This window comes from Rana temporaria, chromosome 2, assembly GCF_905171775.1.
Source record: "Rana temporaria chromosome 2, aRanTem1.1, whole genome shotgun sequence".
NCBI lineage: Eukaryota > Metazoa > Chordata > Amphibia > Anura > Ranidae > Rana > Rana temporaria.
In genome coordinates, this window is record NC_053490.1 from 255,276,288 (window position 1) to 255,295,129 (window position 18,842).

At 44.8% G+C, this 18,842-nt stretch overlaps 1 protein-coding gene across 1 annotated transcript in view; it reads left to right on the top strand.

Moving 5' to 3' along the window:
• The window catches only part of LOC120926665 (multidrug and toxin extrusion protein 2-like), a 217,659-nt gene that overhangs the window by 94,067 nt on the left and 104,750 nt on the right, over nt 1–18,842 (top strand). The window contains exon 5 of the mRNA XM_040336789.1: nt 16,346–16,388. Coding sequence (XP_040192723.1) covers nt 16,346–16,388 — 43 coding nt within the window. The remainder of the gene's footprint in view (nt 1–16,345; nt 16,389–18,842) is intronic.

An 18,842-nucleotide genomic window follows, 5' to 3' on the forward strand; every position in this document is an offset into this window, starting at 1 on the left:
TATCCCCTCCCAGCATGCCCAATGAGGGAAGAAACTCCTCTGATTGGCTGCTGAGAGAAGGTGGGTCTATCAGAACCCCTCTAGCGCCAACTGCCGCCCTGGGGTCATAACGCACCCCTGGATCGCAGACTGACCTACAGAACAGATTCTGAAATTGGTAACAGCCTAAATTTCCATAAATTGCGAATGGGAGTAAAACTAACCCTCCCATTCCCCACTAACTTTAGTGTAGCGCCGTACTGAAAGTAGGGGGGGGGGGCTCTACATATATATATATATATACACAGTGGCCCGGATTCAGATAGAATGCTCTATCTATCTGCGGGCGTAACGCATCTTAGATACGTTACGCCGCTGTAACTTTGGGCGCACGTTCCGTATGCAGAAAGAACTTGTGCCCTTAGTTACGGCGGCGTAACGTATGTGTGGCGGCGTAAGCCCGCCTAATTCAAATGGGGATTTTGTGGGCGTGTTTTATTTAAATTTAAGATGACCCCGCGTTTTTGATGTTTTTTTTTTAACGGCGCATGCGCCATCCGTGAAATATCCCAGTGTACATTGCTCCAAAGTACGCCGCAAGGACGTATTGGATTCGACATGAACGTAAATGACGTCCAGCCCTATTCGCGAACGACTTACGCAAACGACATAACATTTTCAAAACTCGGCGCGGGAACGACGTCCATACTTAACATTAGCTACGCCTCATATAGCAGGGGTAACTATACGCCGAAAAAAGCCTAACGTAAAACGACGTAAAAAAATGCGCCGGTGGGACGTACGTTTCTGAATCGGCGTAAACACCTAATTAGCATATTCCTCGCGTAACTATACAGAAGCGCCACCTAGCGACCAGCGTAAATATGCAGCCTAAGATACGACGGTGTAAGACACTTACGCCGGTCGTATCTTAGGGAAATCTATGTGTAACTGATTCTCTGAATCAGGCGCATAGATACGACGGCCCGCACTCAGAGATGCGCCGTCTTATCTTGTTTCTGAATCCGGGCCAGTATATATATATATAATGGGCCAGATTCAGAGAGATCAGCGCATCTTTAGATAGGCATAGCGCATCTCATATGCGCTACGCTGTCGTAACATTGAGAGGCAAGTACAGTATTCACAAAGCACTTGCTCCCATATGTGCGCCGGCGTAACGTAAATGGGCCGGCGTAAGCCCGCCTAATTCAAAGTAGGCAGGTAGTGGGCGTGTTGTATTATAATTAACCATGACCCCATGTAAATGAATTGCCGATCGAACGGCGCATGTGCGCGCATGCTCAGAATCACGTCGCAAATACTCCCTAAGATACGTCGGCTCAATGCTTTCGACGCGAACATAACCTACGCCCAGCCCCATTCACGTATGACTTACGTAAACGACGTAAAATACGACGGCTGTTCCGTCGTCCATACCTTGCATGAGTTGCGCCACCTATAGAGGTGTTTTATCTTTACGCCGGATGTACGCCTTACGTAAACAGCGTAGCTTACTGCGACGTACGTTCGTGAATCGGCGTATCTTGCTCATTTACATATTCAACGCGTAAATCAATGTAAGCGCCCCTAGCGGCCAGCGTAAATATGCACCCAAGATACGACGGCGTAGGAGACTTACGTCAGTCGTATCTTGGCAACATTCAGGCGTATCTCATTTTAAGAATGAGCGCATAGATACGACGGCGCACATTCGGACTTATGACGGCGTATCTACTGATACGTCGGCGTAAGTCTCTGTGAATCTGGCCCAATGTGTGTATAAATAAAATTAAAAAAAAAATCACAAAAATGCATGCTAACAAAAGCACCATGCATTTTTGTTGAGAATCATGAGAGAATCGTGATCTTCATTCTAAGCAAAAGAATCGTGATTCTCATTTTTCCAAGAATCGTGCAGCTCTACTGCCTTTATGAATTAATATGAGAAACACCAGCAAGTCTATTGACGTAGCTTTAGGTGCACACTGTACAGAGGACACAGACAGTACACCACATGAAAATACTGAAGCTAGCACAATCACCTGCCTGCCTGTCAGTATATTAGGAAGAGCGGATCTATCTAAACTCAATACAGTGTATAAATATATATATACACACAACACCTGGGATGCATATATATACTCTACATACTGTGGGCCGGATTCAGAAAGAGATACGACGGCGTATCTCCTGATACGCCGTTGTATCTCTGAGTTCCGCCGGTCGTATCTATGCGCCTGATTCAGAGAATCAGTTACGCATAGATATCCCTAAGATCCGACAGGTGTAAGGCCCCATACACACGATAGAATCCATCCGCTGAAAAATCCCAGCGAATGGGTTTCAGCGGATAGATCCTATGGTGTGTACACTCCAGCGGATCTGTTTCCGCGGATATTTATCCCCTGGGATGGATTTCCAGCGGATAAATATTTGATGACATGCTATCAAATCTATCCGCTGGAATCCATCCCAACGGATGGATCCGCTGGTCTGTACAGACTCACCGTATCCATCCGTCCGAAGGGATCCCCCGCATGCGTCGTAATGATTCGACGCATGCGTGGAATTCCTTATATGACAGCGTCGCGCACATCGCCGCGTCATAATCGCGGCGACGGTGCGACACGTCATCGCCAGAGGATTTCGGCGCGGATTTCGATTCGATGGTGAGTACACTCCATCGCATGGAAATCCGCGCAAATCCTCGAGAGGATTTATCCGCGGATACGGTCCGCTGGACCGTATCCGCGGATAAATCCTCTCGTGTGTATGGGGCCTAAGTGTCTTACACCGTCGGATCTTAGGCTGCAATTCCAGGCTGGCCGCTAGGTGGCGCTTCCATATTTTTATGCAAGGAATATGCAAATGAGGATTTACGCCGATTCAGAAACGAACGGCCACCCGGCGCTTTTTTTTTACGTCGTTTGCGTTCGGCTTTTTCCGGCGTATAGTTACTCCTGCTATATGAGGGGTAGCTAATGTTAAGTATGGCCGTCGTTCCCGCACCGAGTTTTGAAATTTTACGTCGTTTGCGTAAGTTGTTCGCGAATACGGCTGGACGTAATTTACGTTCACGTCGAAAGCAATGACGTCCTTGCGACGTCATTTAGAGCAATGCACACTGGGATATTTTACGGACGGCGCATGCGCCGTTCAAATAATATGTCAAAAGCGCGGGGTCAAGTTAGATTTAAATAATACACGCCCCCTACATCACCATTTGAATTACGCGGCCTTATGCCGCAACACATACGTTACGCCGCCGTAACTAAGGGCGCAAGTTCTTTCTGAATAAAGAACTTGTGCCCAAAGTTAGAGTGGCATAACATATCAGAGATACGTTACGCAGGCCGGACAGATACGCTATTGTATCTGAATCCGGCCCTGTAACTCTAACTAGCCTGCCTGCTCTATCTAACTCCAAAAAATTACACTCTCTCTCTGTAAACCACCAACACACTACACAAGACCGACTTCCTGGCAGCATTATATAGTGTGGGGCGTGTACTAAACCCCCTGAGCCATAACTGGCCAAAGCCACCCTGGCTTTAGCCAATTATGGCTCTCCGTTTTTTGCATGCTATGATTGGGGGTCATAGTGCATGCTTGGCCAATCATCAGCCAGCAATGCACTGCGATGCCGTGACACGCCACTCGAATTTGGCACGAACGGCCCAAAACGTTCGTAATTCGACGAACGGTCGAATATACGATGTTCGATTTGACTCGAAAACGAAGCTCATCCCTAGTCCTCTGCACAGTGTGCACCTAAAGCTACGTAAATAGATTTGCTGGTGTTTTCATATTAATACCACAGGCAGTGACTGATCAGCAAGTATTTTCACTTGGTGTACTGTGTCCTCTGCACAGTGTGCACCTAAATCTACGTGAATACATTTGCTGGTGTTCTCATACAGTATTAATACCACAGGCAGTTTTCAGCAAGTATTGTCAGTATTTGTGCAGCTACATCTCCCTGCAGGCTATTAGTATGTCTGGAAGGACAACAAGGAGAGGCAGAGAGTTACGAGCCAATACAAGAGGGAAAGCAGGCTCTGCGTCTAGGGGCAACAGTGCTGTTCGTGGACACGGTGCATCCTCATCAGCACGTGGCCGTGGGACATGCTTGTCCTTTTTTTCGGCAGCTGGCCGTGTGGAGCCGCAACATGCCAAACACTTGGTGTGGATGACCATCCTCAACCTCCTCATTCTCTCTCACCCAGGGACAGGTATACTGTATATAGGCAAAGTGGAAATGGTAAAGTTCGACCCTGAAAATGAGGATTTTGATGTAATCAAAAAATATATAAATAGGTGAATAAGATGGTGCTATCTATATGAATTGAACCATTAGACTGCACTAATGTGCTAATTTCAATATACACACAGAAGGTAATACATGAATATTAATAAAACAACCAAAATGAATAGTGCATAAAACATAAAAAACTAAAATCCTGATAAACAAAGTGTATAGATGTACAAAGAGATAGATAAATATCTATATTGAACATCAAGGTGACAATAAACCAAATGTGTTGGTAAACAAGTGAGTACAGGGGAGGGCTGGCAGCCTTAGGCCTGGGGGGCAAGTCCAGTCAAGTGGCCCATAGAGCGTGGAAAAGTGATGGATCGAGGAAAACAGTCTAAGATTTTTCATGATCACAAGAATCCGCACAGAACCCCCTTACATCAGAGACCGCACAGAGGCCCCCCTTACATCAGAGGCCCCCCTTACATCAGAGTCCGCACAGAGGCCCCCCTTACATCAGAGTCCGCACAGAGGCCCCCCTTACATCAGAGTCCGCACAGAGGCCCCCCTTACATCAAAGTCTGCACAGAGGCCCCCCTTACATTAGAGTCCACACAGAGGCCCCCCTTACATCAGAGTCTGCACAGAGGCCCCCCTTACATCAGAGTCCGCACAGAGGCCCCCCTTACATCAGAGTCCACACAGAGGCCCCCCTTACATCAGAGTCCGCACAGAGGCCCTCCCTACATCAGAGTCCGCACAGAGGCCCCCCTTACATCAGAGTCCACACAGAGGCCCCCTTTACATCAGAGTCTGCACAGAGGCCCCCTTACATCAGAGTCCTCGTGTCTGTGCAGATAGAGAAGGGGATGTCGGTGCTGGTGTGCGCTGAGGCTGAGCTATGTGTGAGACGAGACATAGCTCAGCTCTGCAGCCATCTACCTCGGAGCTGACACAGGCACAGTGGGAGGTGAGCAGCGGCCGAGACCTGTGTTAACAGAGCTCCAGCAGGCATATTCCTGCTCTGCAAAAACAGCATTTGGTAGTGGCGGCCGGTGGCTGTGCATAGTGTCACCAGCCTAGAGCTTTAATATGCTCTATTAGGATGGAAATTTCTCGTTGCAATTGTTCCATCTCTTTGGTTTTCGAAATAATAATAATGTTCATTAAAGCAAATGAGCAAGCAGAAAGAGCGTTTGTCCATTGCTTCTTGAGGTCATCATCATATAACTCAAATGTGGGGAGTTTTTTATATTCGTAACCCTCTTAGCATTCGTTAAAAAGACAAGTAAGGCCCCATACTCACGAGCAAACATGTCTGCTGAAACTGGCCCGCAGGCCAGTTTCAGCAGACATGTTTGGTCGTGTGTGGGCGCGAGCGGGCCGAATTCCAGCAAACATTTGCCCGCCGGGCCTTTTCCCAGCAGACAAATATTCCTGGACTTGTTTTAAAACAGCCCGCTGGAATTCAGCCCGCTCGGACATGTACGGTCGTCAGTACAGACCTACCGTACATGTCCAGCCGCCCGCCGTGCCTCGCATGCGTCGAATGACTTCGACGCATGCGTCGAAGCATTTTAAAGGCGGGCCGCCCACGTCGCCGCGTCATTGTCGCGGCGACACCGCGTCATCGACGCGGCGACACCGCGGACACGCCCCGCGTATTGTTTACGCGCGGACTTCTGTACGATGGTGTGTACAACCATCGTACAGAAGCCCTCTGGCAGACATGTATGGTGAAAACGGTCCGACGGACCGCTTTCACCATACATGTTTGTCCGTGTGTACCCGGCCTTAGCTTTAATCTCTTTAGTCATATATTTCTCCACTTTGCAGGAAAAGCAGTTTAACTGAACTTGTAGTTTCATCTATATTGCCATTTGCATTAATCCTAATGCCGCGTACACACCATCACTTTATGTGATGAAAAAAAAAGAAGTTTTTAAAAACGTCAATTTAAATGACCGTGTGTGGGGGTAAAACGTTGTTTTATGTCTTGTGAAAAACGACAAAAAAAAATTGAAGCATGCTTTAATTTTTTGTGTCGTTTTTCAAAACGTCGTTTTTTGTTTCACAAAAAATCACTGTGTAGCAAAAACGACGTTTAAAACGACGTTTTTAAACCCGCGCATGCCCAGAAGCTAGTTATGAAGCGAGCTTCAATGGAAAAAAGTGCTGAACGTAACCTCGCTTTGCTAGAGCATTGTAAAAAAACGATGGTGTGTAGGCAACGTCGTTTTTGAAAATTGAAGTTTCAAAAACGTAGTTTTTTACTTCACAAAAAATGCCGTTTTTTTTCATCACATAAAGTGATGGTGTGTACGCGGCATAAGCGGATTGTCTCTTAGCATTCTAAACATGAGGCTGTTGTCCTGAGTTCTGTTGTCCAACATGGTTCAGTAACAAAAATGTGCCTTTGTGGTTGTCTCACAGGGCAGGCATGTAAGCGACAGGTCAATCCAATAAACAGATAGGTGCCGACCCTGGCTCGCCACCGCATAAAACGAGGGAGAAAATGAGATGGCGGCACACTACTGGTACTGTTCAAAAAAAGTCCTTTATGGCTCCATAATGGGACACACAGCACAGGAAGTTGACATACAGTTGATGAGTTTCACACTAAAGAGTGCTTAATCATAACATAGAGTGGATGGACAGGTGCATGTATGGTGCCTGGGAGTGTTGGGATATTAGAACATGGAATACAAACAGAAAGCATCCATACATTGATCTCCTCCCCTTGTGAGTCCCCCTCCCCCTACAGTTAGAACACACTTTAGGGAACATATTTAACCCCTTGATCGCCCCCTAGTGTTAACCCCTTCCCTGCCAGTCACATTTACATAGTAATCAGTGCAGTTTTATAGCACTAATCGCTGTGTAAATGTGAATGGTCCCAAAAATGTGTCAAAAGTGTCCGATATGTCCGCCGCAATGTCACGGTCACAATAAAAATCGCAGATCGCCGCCATTACTAGTAAAAAAATAAAAATAAATAAAAATGCCATAATTCTATTCACTATTTTGTAGACCCTAGAACTTTTGCGCAAACCGATCAAATCCGCTTATTGCGATTTTTTTTTTTTACCAAAAATATGTAGAAGAATATGTATCGGTCTAAACTTTTTTAAATTATATTTATTCAAAAAGTAAAAGATATTGTGTTTTTTTTTCAAAATTGACGCTCTTCTTTTGTTTATAGCGCAAAAAATAAAAACCGCAGAGGTGATCAAGCCTCAATTTGTGGGGGAAAAAGGGCGTCAATTTTGTTTGGGATCCACGTCGCACGACCGCGCAATTGTCATTCAAAGTGCGACAGCGCTGAAAACTAAAAAATGGTCAGGGCAGGAAGGGGGTGAAAATGCCCTGTATTGAAGTGGTTAACTAATTTAGCAGCCCAATTATCTATGGGCTCTGTCCTGTGGCAGGATAACTTAACAAGGATGGACAGGAAAGCTGTAAAGGATTTAGAAAGTAATAAATAAATAGTTATCCACAACACACACAAAGGTGGTTTAGTAGTGGTTATGAATGTGGATATGTATGAGCAGGAGGCAGTGAGACAACTTTCTGACACCTGCATATACACCAGGTTAAAAGTAGATCCCACTAAAAGATTCAAAGTTATCTTAAAAAATCTTAATAACAAAGGAGTGTGGGTATATTTTCTTTGAAAGAATCTGAAAATCTTATACCAGAATACCCCATATTTTCCAGGTTCTATCACCTCCCAAAGACCCATAAAGGGTTAGACTCTCTTCATGGTAGACCCAAAATTTCAGGTATCGGCTAACTTAACAAGAAGTTAGGCCAGTGGCTTGAAAAACAACTACAACCTCTTGTTTTACAGCTTCCTGTGTATTTAAAAGACACTAACATCTGCTTAACATTGCGGACAGTCTTCAGTGGGATGACAACTCCATGTGGATTACTTGTGATATGGCAAGCTTTTATTCATCTATACCACATACAGTGCCTTGCAAAAGTATTCACCCCTCTTGCAATTTTTCATGTTTTGTTGCCTCACAACCTGGAATTAACATGAATTGTTTGAGAATTTGCATCATTTAATTAACAGAACATGCCCACAACTTCGAAGATTTTTTTTTTTTTGTAGCGCTACCCCCGAAGGAGCCGCTGGTTGATTTGGGATCTACTCTATTTGGCTTGGCTCCCCCCTTTTTAACCGACTCAAACCCTCCCTTGACACATCAGAAGTCCGGTGGGTAAGGTATTGTGACCTCTGCTTGGCTGGGGTCACAATAGCAGGCACACAACATGCAGTGACAATATAACAATAGTATTACCTGCTTTTATGAATGGTCCCTCCAGACGAGAAAATACACTTCACACGGTTGATATATTTAAATCAGAAAGGATAAGTTTACTTTATGTGAACTTAAGAATCAAGCATAGGTTTAAATCACAAACAAACAACTGCTAGGTAATGACTCACTATGATTCTGCAAGGGCACTTGCAGGAATCAGCAATTAATATCAGTAGATAAAGACCTAAACTAAAGAATGGTAGGAAGTCTATGCTCGCGAGCTCCCTCTAGCGGGCGGTCCTGCAGAACAGCTAAAGTTCACGTTGCGGCCGGTTGGTGCACGTTAAATTTGTAATCCGCAAGTGGCAATTAATGAAAGAAGTTATTACAACAAAGTATCTGGAACAGCAAACATTGGTGAACTGATCACTCGTCAGCGTCAGTAACTCCTGTAAAACACTAAACAGTTAACGGGCCTCTAAGTTTCAGCTGGAGGCCAAACATGTGTCTCCGGCTTCTGGGGGAATTCTAGATTGTTTGTCTATGAAAGAAGGATTGAACGTTGAGCATGTGCTCTCTCACCCAACAGGCCCGAACTGCCCGAGTTCTTCTCAGAAAGCGCGTTGGGAAAACACTGCTCCACAGCACAAGGATCCCGGACGAGGGTGCTCCACTGTTTTAGTTGTCAGCTGGGTTGCCTCTTCGATCTCCGGGAACACAAGCTGCATACTGGAGTCTTGCTTCCTTCCGGATGGCTGGTCTCTCGGTGAATTTAGGCCCAGGCTTCTGGCCTAGCAACACGGCTGTGCTGTCTTCAGCAGCTCCGCAGAGAAGAAAATGCAGGTCCCGAGAGAGCGAGATCAGCCGCGCCCTTTCTTTAAGTAACCCCCCCCCATAAGTCTGTGCGGAGGTGTCACATGTTCCAATGCTGCGGGGCATTGTGGGATGTGTAGCCTGTTTCTCCTAAGAGTCAATGGAGTCCATATCTCCCGCTACTTGCAATCCCACAATGCATAACTCCTTAAAGGTAACTTACATGTTTACAGGCGTGAATAAAGTTCCAGCGAGGATGGCCTGTCATTAGACTCTGACAGGATGACCCCGCTACATCATTTACTGTGAAGCAAACAACAAATAGGACAAAATAATAGAAAAAGTCAATGTACATAACTATTCACCCCCCTAACGTCAATACTTTGTAGAGCCACCTTTTGCGACTATCACAGCTCCAAGTCGCTTTGGATAAGTCTCTATGAGATTGCCACATCTTACCACTGAGATTTTTGTCCATTCCTCCTTGCAAAACTGCTCCAGCTCCTTCGAGTTGGATGGTTTGCGCTTGTGAACAGCAATCTTTAAGTCTGACCACAGATTTTCTATTGGATCAAGATCTGGGCTTTGACTAGGCCATTCCAACACATTTACATGTTTCCCCTTAAACCACTCAAGCATTGCTTTAGCCTCAAATCACACACAGAGTGGTACAGGTTTTGCTCCAAGAATATCACTGCATTTAGCACCATCCATCTTTCCCTCAACTCTGACCAGTTTCCCAGTCCCGATTGCTAAAAAAACATCCCCACAGCATGATGCTGCCACCACCATGTTTCACTGTGGGGATGGTGTTCTTTGGGTGATGTGATGTGTTGGGTTTGCGCCAGACATAGCTTTTTTTTTATGGCCAAAAAGTTCCATTTTAGTCTCACAAGACCAGAGCACCTCCCTCCCTACGTTTTGGGAGTCTCCTACATGTCTTTTTGCAAACTCAAAAATTGCCATTTTGTTTTTTGCTGAAAATATTGGCTTTCTTCTGGCCACTCTGCCATAAAGCCCAACTCTATGGAGCATACGGCTTATTGTCGTCCTATGTACAGATACTGCAGTCTCTGCTGTGGAACTCTGCAGCTCCTCCAGGGTTACCTTAGGTCTCTGTGCTGCCTCTCTGTTTAATGTCCTCCTTGCCTGGTCCATGAGTTTTGTTGTGCAGCCGTCTCTTGGCAGGTTTGTTGTTGTGCCATGTTCTTTCCATTTAGTTATGATAGATTTGATGGTGCTCCTAGGGATCATCAAAGATCTGGATATTTTTTTATAACCTAACCCTGACTCGTACTTGACAATAACATTGTCCCTTACTTGTTTCAAGAGTTACTTGGTCTTCATGGCAGTGTTTGGTTAGTGGTGCCTCTTGCTTAGATGTTACAGCCTCTGGGGCCTTTCAAAAAGGTGTGTATATGTAATGGTAATAGGTAATTGGTTGCACCAGAGCTTTTTATGGGCTTTTTATGGGCTTCATAACAAAGGGGGTGAATACATACGCACATGCCAATTATCATTTTTTTATTTCTGAAAAAGAGTTGTATGTATATATTTTTCAAATTTTACTTCACCAACTTAGATTATTGTGTTCTGATCCTTCACATATAATTCAGATTAAAAGAACATTGAACTAAAGGCTGTAATGTAACAAAATAGGTAAAAAGTCAAGGGGGTGAATACTTTTGCAAGGCGCTGTAATCTTGTCATTAAAGCTGTCTAGTTGAACTGCCTATTGAACAGCCATATGTATATTCTTGATGTTCTTGAGTATCTTTTGACCCATAATTTCTTTGTCCATAATGGTGAGTTCTACCTCCAGCGGTGCGGTGCCACTATGGGGGTGACATTTTTGCTCTCACTCGCCAACCTGTACATGGGTTGGTGGGAACGGTCTCGCATCTATGGTGGGGAGATCCCTTTTTAGGTTCTTTTTATTTGAGTATTTTTTTTCACTACATCAATGACCTAATGTTTGTTGTTGACAGGATTTTGGGTGACCTAGAGTCATTCTCACAATACCTCAATGACTACAACAAAAACTTGCAATTCAATGGCGAGTCAGATATGCAAGATATTTTTTTTCTAGACGTATATTTGACTGGTGAAATGGGAAAAGTGAGCACCAGCTTATATAGAAAACCACTTTCTGACAATACGGAGCCAGATTCACAGAACACTTACGCTGGCGTATCTACAGATACGCAGCGTAAGTGAACAGATGCGCCGTCGTATCTATGCGCCTTATTCTCTATATTAGATACGCCTGAATTCTGGCCTCAGCCGACCGACGTAAGTCTCCTATGCCGTCGGATCTTGGGTGCATATTTACGCTGGCCGCTAGGGGCGCTTCCAAAGATTTACGTGTCAAATATGTAAATGACCTAGATACGCCGATTCAAGAACGTACTTGCGCCCGTCGCTGTAAGCTACGCCGTTTAAGTAAGGCGTACGTCAGGTGTAAAGTTATCCCACCAAAAGCAGGTGTAAGTCATGTTAGGGTATGGACGTCAGAACAGCCGTCGGATTTTACGTTGTTACATAAGTCGTACGTGAATGGGGCTGGGCGTAGGTTACGTTCACGTCGTTCGCATTGAGCCGTCAAATCTTAGGGAGTATTTGCGATGTGATTCTGAGCATGCGCGCGCATGCGCCGTTCGAACGGCCCTTCATTTACATGGGGTCACGGTTAATTTAAATGTAGCACGCCCACTACCTGCCTACTTTGAATTAGGCGGGCTTACGCCGACCATATTAAGCTACGCCGCCCCGTACGGGGCGAGTGCTTTGTGAATACTGCTCTTGCCTCTCACAGTTACATCGGTGTAGCGCATATGAGATGCGCTACGCCGTAACAAAGATGCGCCAAGCTACCTGAATCTAGCTCACACTGTTTACAAGCGCAATCAGGACACCCTAAACACACAATAAAAGGTATTCCAGTTGGCCAATTCTTGCAAATTTGTCGCATTTGTAGTAAACAAAGGGACTTTGAAAATGTAAGCTTGTGTATCAGTGTTTCATGCAGAGGGGATATCTGAAATGGATTGTAGATGGGGCTCTATTGCCAAATCTACTACATGGTTACACTTCAAGGGCAATTATTGCTGTGGTTGCTCTTTGTGACCCATCTGTGCACAAGTGGAAAGGTGATACTTTTCACTCAACTGTGGATGACAGGATTTATAATATTACCTCCTTTTTTAATTGTTACATTACATATGTTATTTTTTTTTTTTACTTGCAAAACCTGTCAAATCCAGTACATGGGGTGTACAACTAGGTGGCTTTTATGAACATCTCTATCGTATAGAGAAATACCTTTTGGACCAATATGACCCGACATTTTAACAATTGCCATGCAGGAGATTTCTCGGCAGTACAGATCCAGGTTATCGGAAAAGTTAGAGATCCAAAAATAGGTGGTTATGTTTTTCAGCTTCTATGCAAGAGAAGTTTTTTGAATATTTAAAAACTCAGATCCCACAGGGCTTAAACCATAACTGTGATATCATGCATCTTTAAAAATAATTTAGTTCTATTTTTTTGCTGATTGCAATAAACTTACCTCTTGCTCGATACTGTAGTGCATATTTTCATAGAGTCTTACTTTTTAACGTGTGCATTTAACAGTGAAAGTCCATTGAGCCCAAGCTTATTGTATGATTTGATTAATGGACTGTTCAGAGTTGAAATATGTATCCAGATTTTTTCTAATATTTGTCTCTGTCTTTTGATGTTTTACTAAGAGGGGGGTTAAGGGCACTAATTAACACAGGTGTATGCAGCTATAAACGCAGCATATAAGATGGTGCCCTTGACTACCTCCTATGTCACGATTAAGCACTGTTCAGTGCAGTGGCGGCTGGTGCTCAAAATTTTTGGGGGGGCACAAAGGAAAAAAAAAATTGCAGTCTCACTGTGCCCAAACGCAGCCACTGTTACATGCCATCAAACGCAGCCACTGTTACATGTGCCATCAATTTGCACCACTGTGCCATGCCATCAAATGCAGCCACCGTGCCATCAATTTGCACCACTGTGCCATGCCATCAAATGCAGCCACTGTGCCATCAATTCGCACCACTGTGCCATGCCATTAAACGCAGTCACTGTGCCATGCCATCAAATGCAGTCACTGTGCCATCAATTCGCACCACTGTGCCATGCCATTAAACGCAGTCACTGTGCCATGCCATCAAATGCAGTCACTGTGCCATCAATTTGCACCACTGTGCCATGCCATTAAACGCAGTCACTGTGCCATCCATTGTCACCACTGTGCCATGCCATTAAACGCAGCCACTGTGCCATACATTGTCACCACTGTGCCATGCCATTAAACGCAGCCACTGTGCCATCCATTGTCACCACTGTGCCATACATTGTCACCACTGTGCCATGCCATTAAACGCAGCCACTGTGCCATACATTGTCACCACTGTGCCATGCCATTAAACGCAGCCACTGTGCCATCCATTGTCACCACTGTGCCATACATTGTCACCACTGTGCCATGCCATTAAACGCAGCCACTGTGCCCTTTAATGGTCACCGCTGTGCCAATTGTCCCCACTGTGCCCTGTAAATTGCTTTCTTCCCCCCCCCCCCCCCCGCCCGGCACTTACCTTTACTGGTTTTAGGCATCCACGTCCCACAATGTCTTCTCCCGCCCTCGATGACTGACAGGCGTCTCAGCCAATCAGGTTACCGGTAACCAGAACCGGCCAACCTGATTGGCTGAGACACCTGTCATCTTATTCAAGGGGCGTACAGTCTGTGCGCTCCGAGAATAAGCTTCCGGGACCCGAGGGCTGTATTGGGAAAGCCTATCAGAGCTGTTGGCTTTGATAGACATTTCCGTACAGCCAACCAGCTGGCGTTATTCAGATGGCCGGACATTGAGCGCCGACCATCTGAATAACAGCGGCAGCGGCGAAAATAACATAGATTCGTGCAATGCATGAATCTATGTTATTTCACTCAGTGGCGGTGAGAGCCAGAGGGGGCGGCGCTCCAGCGCCCTCTATGGATGAACCGCCACTGGTTCAGTGTGAAACGCATCAACTGTATGTCAAGTCCCTGTGCTGTGTGTCCCATTATGGAGGAATAAAGGACTTTGATTGAACCGTACCAGTGTGTGGCCATTTCTGGTTTTATGCGGTGGCGAGTCGGCACATGTCAGTTATCCCCTTGAGTATCTACACCTGAGCGGTATATTGCTCTTTATTGGAAGGAGGGGCTTGCAACAGGGTTCCTGTGAGGACAGTGCTGGAGACTAGGTGAGGATTGCAACAATAGCTGCATTTTTTTTTTTTTAAGATGGACAAGTATGTTAAAGCAAAAAAATTAACTGGAGATCTTCTTTATGGAAAAAGTTTTACTCTTTCTTCTGTAATGCCGCGTACACACCATCACTTTATGTGATGAAAAAAAACGATGTTTTTAAAAACGTCACTTTAAATGACCGTGTGTGGGGGAAAACGTAGTTTTATGTCTTCTGAAAAACGACAAAAAAAAATTGAAGCATGCTTCAATTTTATGTGTCGTTTTTCAAAACGTCGTTTTTTACTTCACAGAAATTGACCGTGTGTAGCAAAAAACGTTGTTTAAAACAACGTTTTTACACCCGCGCATGCCCAGAAGCTAGTTATGAAGCGAGCTTCAATGGAAAAAAGTGGTGAACGGAACTTCGCTTTGCTAGAGTATTGTGAGAAAAACGATGGTGTGTAGGCAACTTCGTCTTTGAAAATTGAAGTTTCAAAAACGTTGTTTTTTACTTTACAGAAAATGTTTTTTTTTTTTCATCACATAAAGTGATGGTGTGTAACATAATCGCTCTGCTTGCCACATTCTCTATATCACAACTGTGCATTTATCCGTTATTGATATCAGTAATAACATTTCTGTGTTTCTGTGAAAGTGCGTGTTAAACAGAGAATCAAAGGTGTATTTAAAAATAAATCTCATTCTTTTTTTTTAACATTTGTTTTTGCATGCTGCATACTGAATAGGGTGAGAAAGAGTAATTACAAGCATGTAGGTTGGTAAGATAAATCTAAGATGAATAAAGAAGTGTCTGTAGCACCTACCCCAATTTTTTGGGAGCCTGGTGGTGACTCCCAGAGGCAGGGAGGGCTCACAGGGTGCAGGTTACTAGGTATGGTGGGTGATGAATAAAATAGAAATTGGGCGCCAGTCACTTTTATGCTTGAACAAAGAAGTTTATTTCTCACAACAGGAAAAATTTGGGAGAGAGGGCACAGGACACTCTTAGTCAAAAATAGTAACAATCAGCAGACAGGCAGACTCCTTGGACAAAAGGTGAAATTAGACAGACAGCAGTACAGGAAAAAAGGCTTTAAGCTGAACCAGTACATCTATACTTTGTAGAATAGGCTGTCTCCTATAGTAACTGAACTTTACTTACTACATCATACAGAGTTCTTATGGATGAGTTCTCGTTTGAAGCTCTCCCAGCCACCTCATGAATCCCCGGTCTATGAAGAGTCACCTATGGTACTTCTCTAGAACTCTATTCCTCTCAGAATTGTTTCCGGATATTGAGCAGGCTTTTCCCAGCAGAATTTTGAACACCCGGATAGGCCTAGCAGCCAGGAGAACACCTGGATAGGCCCTCGGGCTTCAGGCCTAGCAGCCAGGAGCTGTTTCACACACATCCCCGCCTGGGCGGGGAAGAGCACAATCACCTGACTCCTTCCGAATAAATACCTCCTCCAATCACTCATAGCAGTGAATCTGATTGGCTGAGAAAGGTATGTTTATTCATAACCTCAATTTACTGTAGCTCATCATATTAATGTCAAAGGCAACAGTGCCACCTACTGACAAAAAGGGAGAAGCCACAGCTGAACAGGATTAGGAGAAAAGCCATTTGACCTCTAAACACCACAAATTAGCCAGACTGGCTACCACCCAGAACAACTAAATTTTCCTGTATCCCTGCTTTGGGACAAGGGTACTACATGTCCATATGTTAATAAAACACATATGCATTCTGTTTCAGGTTAACACAAAAATATGTGATGATCTTTTTTGCTGCTCTGCCGGTAAGTTTTATTTTGTTACTGTATTACATCCTGTCTCTTGTGTCTGTGACCTATTTCTATATACTGTATTTACATTTTCATGTAATTTGTTTTAATTAATATTGCTGGTTGGTTTGTTTTCAACCTTTGTGTTACCAGCAGTAGGGTGGGCTGTCAAGAGGAGAATGCACTTTGTTTAGGAGTGGGCATTCTATTAAAATGGGAGTGGTTCTACAAGAAGCATATTGTCAAACTATTGTACAATATATTTTTTTTATAATACTGTCTATACAGTAAAATGTATCATCAGAACAAAACACAGGCACTGTACATTGGTAAAATGATGTATGTGCTTGTTAATCTACTTTCAACTAATTACAACTTTTAGGGATCATTTACACTTTCAGTAGCCCTTGCTACCCCTCTGACCCAGCACATGGGGAAACTGAAATGAGGACAAAGGTCACTGAGCCCAGAACAAAAAAAAAATCTGAATCACTTCCACTGTAGTACTGTATTCTGACAGAGGGGATCCTCCCCCGCTGTCAGAATACAATGATCAGTGTTGCCAGCAGTAGCCAGCGGCACTGATCATTCAGAAAAAACCTTTGAGGCCGCGTACACACGATCAGTCCAAACCAATGAAAACGGACTGAAGTTCAGTTTCATCGGTCCAAACCAACCGCGTGTGGGCCCCATCGGTTTGTTGTCCTTCGGTCCAAAAATTTAGAACTTGCTTTAAAATTCAACCGATGGACGCCTAACCGATCGGTCAAAACCGATGGTTAGTACGCAAAAGCATTGGTTCCAAACCCGCGCATGCTCAGAATCAAGTCAACGCATGCTTGGAAGCATTGAACTTTATTTTTCTCTGCACGTCGTTGTGTTTTACGTCACGGCGTTGGACTCAATCGGTTTTTGAACTGATGGTGTGTACGCACATCAGACCATCAGTCTGCTTCATCGGTGAACCGATGAAACTGAACTTCAGTCCGTTTTCATCAGTTTGGACTGATCGTGTGTATGAGGACTGAGAGATAATTGACCTGAACTGAAGCTATATGTGGTTTAGAAGGGCCAGATCCACAGAGCAAGTATGCCGGCGTATCTACTGATACGCCGGCGTACTTTCAAATTTCCCACGTTGTATCTTTAGTTTGAATCCTCAAACCAAGATACGATGGCTTCTGGGTTCGATCCGACAGGCGTACGGCTTCGTACGCCTTCGGAACGTAGGTGCAATGCTTCGGTGCCCGCTGGGTGTAGTTTGCGTAGTTTTCCTCTTCGGGTATGCAAATTAGCGAATTACGACGATCCACAAACGTACGCGCGGCCGTCGCATTTTCTAACGTCGTCTGTAGTCGGCTTTTTCCGGCGTATAGTTAAAGCTGGTATTTTTCAGTGCATAGATAGACTTGCCATGTTAAGTATGGCCGTCATTCCCACGTCAAAATTTGATTTTTTTTTTTTTTGCGTAAGTCGTCCGTGAATAAGGATGGACGTAACTCACGTCTAAGGCCCCGTACACACGGTCGGTTTGGTCCGATGAGAATGAACCGAAGTTCATTTTCATCGGACCAAACCGACCGTGTGTATAGGCTATTGGTCTGGTTTCCTTCGGTCCAAAATTTCGAAACATGCTTCAAAACCGAACCGATGGACCGCTGCCCCATCGGACCAAACCGATGGTTAGTACAGAAAAGCATCGGTTCAAAACCTGCGCATTCTCAGAATCAAGTCGACGCATGCTTGGAAGCATTGAACTTAGTTTTATTCAGCACGTCGTGTGTTTGACGTCACAGTGTTCTGACCCGATCGGATTTTGGACTGATGGTGTGTACACATATCAGGTCGTAGGGCCACTTCAGAGGTGAACCGATGAAAATGGTCCGACGGGCCAGTCTCATCGGTTTGGTCCGACTGTGTGTACGGGGCCTTAGTTCAAAAAATTACGTCGTTGCGACGTCATTTCGCGCAAAGCACGGCGGGAAATTTCAAAATGGAGCATGCGCAGTTCAATCGGCGCGGGGACGTGCTTCATTTCAATGAAACACGGCCCCTACCCGCCGATTTGAATTACGCTCCAAGAGATACACTACGCCGCCGTAACTTACGGCGCAAAATCTTCCTGGATTCCACTTAGAACCAGGTAAGATACGGCGGCGTAGCGTATCTCTGATACGCTGCGCCGTTCCAAATCTATGTGGATCTGGCCCGAAGACTTCTGATACCTGAATTCTGTTTTTTTTTTTTTAACACATGTTGAGAAGGTCTATATTGAAGGGAAGCATGCATTTATGTTATTTTTTTAAGAGAGTGACACAAAGATGTCTAAATACTGATCTTCCCTGACATTCCTAAATCTCCCCTCATACCGACCCCCACCTCAGTACAGACCCCCCCAAGCAAAACCCCTCAATACTGATTCCCTCCAGCACAGAACAACCCTGCAGCACAGACCCCTAAGTACTAATC